Below are 4,129 nucleotides of genomic sequence, written 5' to 3' on the forward strand. Positions count from 1 at the left end.
TTATAGAGGACAAGTTGTTCTTTCTATGAGTTTCCTCAAAGCTCCCTTCATGTCCCTGTTCCTCAGGCTGTATATAAAGGGATTCAGCATCTGAGGGACCACAGAGTACATCACTGAAGCCACTGCCGTCCTCCTGGGTGAATCAGTCACTTCAGAGCTAATGTACACCCCAAAACCTGTCCCATAGTACAAGATAACAACCAACAGGTGAGACCCACAAGTGGAAAAGGCTTTATACTTTCCTTCTGATGAGGATATTTTCAAGACAGAGGAGACAATGCAAATGTAAGAGAAGATGATTCCAGAGAGAGGAACAGCAGCAAATATATCCATCACCAAATATACCAGCAGGTTATTGATGAGGGTATCAGAACAGGCCACTTTTATGATCTGAGCAAGTTCACAGAAGAAGTGGGGAATCTCTGGGGTTGTGCAGAAGGACAGACACAGCGCCATCAGAGTGTGGAGGAGGGAATCCACTGTGCTGAGGAGCACAGAGATCAGAACTAACAGGATGCACAGTCGTTGATTCATGATGACTGTGTATCTCAGGGGGTAACAAATGGCCACATAGCGATCATAGGGCATCACTGCAAGGAGGCAATTTTCTAAACCACCAAAAATGAAGACAAAGCAGACCTGGGAGAGGCAGGCTGTGTATGTGGAGGTTTGAACTTCTGTTAGGATGTTGACTAGCATCTTTGGAATTGTAGTTGAGCTGAAACAGATGTCATTAAAGGACAGATTAGAGAGGAAGAAATACATGGGCATGTGGAGATGGGAGTCAGAGCTGATGGCCAGGATGATGAGCAGGTTTCCCAGGATGGTGACCAAGTACATGGTGAGGAACAGGCTGAAGATGAGGGGATGCAGTGCTGGGTCATCTGTCAGTCCCAGGAGAAGGAATTCTGAAACAGCTGTTTGGTTTCTTCTTTCCATGTTGTTAAGGAATCTCACATACACTGGGTGAAGAGGAAATGTTCAGTCTATTGCAGTACAGCTGTTGGATAACCACACCTGAGGACTTCTTAGGAATTCCAAACTTGAGAACTGTAAGAAATTAAGTTTCTTTTGTGATGCCACCTAATTTATGGTACTTGATTATGGCAGCCCTACCATCTAAGACACTCACAAAGTCCCCTCTGAAACATACCTTCAAGTATTCAAATAAATTTCAGAACATTTTATAACCAGTATCATTATAGCACAAAAACGTTTAAGACCAACAGAATAGTAACTTCATGCATGTAGGTACAAATGTATGGGAATGTGCCCAGAGGATGACAGACAGCTGATAGGAAAGTCATGGGTTAATTGTTTCCCTCTCCCTTTTTACTTATTTCCTTTATTGCTTCTCAGGATGAAATTCTAGTGACATCCTTGCCCTCAAGTACAAAGCATTTGCTGAGGTTGACTTCAAGAGGAATGACTTCAACATCTCACCTGGATACTGAAGATGGAAGGACTGTCCTCAGGAAATGCAGAGAGGTTCAGTGAGGCAGCAGACCCCTCTTCATGAGGAATCATCTCTGGGAAGAGGCCCTGGTGTTGTGTTCTGACTGATGTGAGCTGCTGAGTGAGCGGTTCACAGGATGATTCCTATATTGTCTGTTTCCCTGGTTCCACAGCTCCTCATTAGACCAGTTGCTTGACTGTCATTCAGATCCCAGGAGTGTATGACTTTAAAGATGAAAGGCATAGAAGAGAGTAATTCAGGATGGCTCAGTCCCTGACCTTGGAGACCACATGTGCACAATTTGGTTATCCACATCCTTTACGTTCATCTCCATCTTATGGTCATGGCACTCCATGCATCTCAACAAATTCCATTATTCCTTTTAAATTATAAACAAAGGAATCTATATAATTACTAATGTCAGAAATACTGATTCCTACTCTAGATATGAAAATATGCCTTCTATATGTAGAGGTAAAGAATGCAATTGCTAATATCAACTAAGATATGGTGAAAATACACACAAGTATCTTTTCCTGTATCACACTGATGTACACTGAATAGTATTTAGTTGTTTTTGTTTGCACAAAAGACTAATCAGTTTGTTTGATCGTTGTTGACTGCAAAAATATAGACAGAACCATAACCCCCAGGTTAGAGTTTCATAACTTTTTTCAATATTGGTACAATAATCTCAGTAATATTCTTTAGAAATGGAGATTCTGAGTAGAAATCATGATTCTTCATTTTTAATCCAGGAGATAATTCAATTCCAAAGCCATCAAAAGGTGGTACAATTCAGACACGTCCACGTGCTCAGCATGATTGGTCAGATTTCAACCATCACTTAGTAGGTAGACATGGTGCTCAACCAATGTTATTGTTCATTTTAAATCTTTGTAATTAAGGTTGTCAGCATCTCTTGTGCTTTCAGCACATTTTACACCATGTTAACTCATTCTGTAGGATTGAGTAATTGTCAGGATTTGAAATCGTCAATATTTGAAGTTCATGCCAAAATGACATTGTGATGTCTTTCTCACCACCTTAAACAAATTCATTTTTTAAAATTTCCCTTTACCTATTGTGAATTGAGTTACTATAAACATTGATGTGACTGTTTCACTGTAGAATGCTGATTTTAAGTCCTTTATGTATAAACCAAGGAGTGGGACAACTGGGTCAAATGGTGGCTCCATTCCAAGTGTTCTTTCTTCCTTTCTTCCTTTTTAATTTGCTCTTTTAAATATTTCTCCTTTTTTTGTAATTTTACAGACAACATTTTGATTCCTTGTACACAAATGGGGTACAACTTTTTGTTTCTATGATGGTACACTATGTAGATTCACACCATTTGTGTAATCATACAGTTACTTAGGGTAATGATATCTGTCTCATTCCACCCTCTTTCATGCCCCTGCTCCCTCTCCCTTCTCATTTCCCTCTACATAACCCACTAGATGCCCTTCAACAGATGAATGCAAAAAGAAAATGTGGTACATATATACAATAGAATATACTAAGCCTTAAAGAAGAATGAACTTAGCATTTTATGGTAAATGGATGGAATTGGAGACTATCACACTAAGTAAAATAAGCCAATCCCAGAAAACCAAAGGCCAAATATTCTGTCTGACATGTGGATGCTAACATACAATGCAGGAGTGGGATGAGAATAGATAAGTGCATTAGACAAAGGGGACTGGAAGGGGATGGGAATAGGAAAGACTGTAGAAATAATTGAATGTAACTTTCCTATGTTTGTATATGAATACATGAACAGTGAAACTCCATATCATGTACAACCACATGAATGGGATCCTAATTAGAATAAGTTATACTCTGATGTGTATATAATATGTCAAGAAATACTCTACTGTCATGGATATCTAAAAAGAACAAATTAAACAAAAAGAAAAATAAATAAATAAAATTCCCCTTCACCTCCCTATTCCTGTTCTCTTTCCTCCCTTTCACTCTTCTGTTCTTACAGTTTTTTAACTAATGTATCATAGATACATAAATGAAGGAGAATTTGTAGATGTACACAGAAGAGTTTGGTAGGTTTAGTTCAACTTTTCCATTTTTACAACATTTCTCCTCCCTCCCCTTCAGTCCCCTTTCTCTTTCCACTCATCTCTCTTCTATAAACCCACTCACTTTTTTTTTTTTTTCTGCAGTGCTGGGGATTGAACCCAGGACCTTGTGCATGTGAGGGAAGCACTCTGCTATCTGAGTTATATCCCCAGGCCCTAAACTCATCCACTTTTTAAAAGAGAAATAAAAGGTATATAGAAAGTCATCAATGGGATCATGAAATAAGATCAACTTCTCCATTAACCACAACAGTACATGAAAAATAAGTAAAATGCTTCTGCTTCCCAAAACAATGCTAACATGATATATTGAGAAGGATGAAGCCAGAGGCCTCTTTGGATTTATCTCTGTAACCAAGAGTGTTCTTCCTTCTTCTTTCCAGAGTCCTAGAGGACATTGGTTGCCAAGGAAAGGTGTAGAGTTTTGTTTTTCACAAGTGTTCATTCATTTATTTGTGTTTGAAAGACATATATGTGTACGTATTTATGAAGAATAGAGTGTAGTTCTGATTCCTGGGTCCATTGGGTGAAGATCAAGTCAGGGTCATTAGCACATCCATCTCTTCCAAGTTTAATC

General features: G+C 38.8%; 1 protein-coding gene across 1 annotated transcript; it reads right to left on the reverse strand.

Annotated features, from left to right (window-relative positions):
• On the reverse strand, positions 1-939 carry LOC124967878 (olfactory receptor 7G2-like). The gene has a single exon (XM_047530285.1). It carries the CDS (start codon positions 937-939, stop codon positions 1-3), a length of 939 nt encoding a protein of 312 aa, XP_047386241.1.
• Between the last annotated feature and the right edge of the window lie 3,190 nt (positions 940-4,129).

This window comes from Sciurus carolinensis, chromosome 17 (assembly GCF_902686445.1).
Source record: "Sciurus carolinensis chromosome 17, mSciCar1.2, whole genome shotgun sequence".
NCBI classification, from domain to species: Eukaryota; Metazoa; Chordata; class Mammalia; order Rodentia; family Sciuridae; genus Sciurus; species Sciurus carolinensis.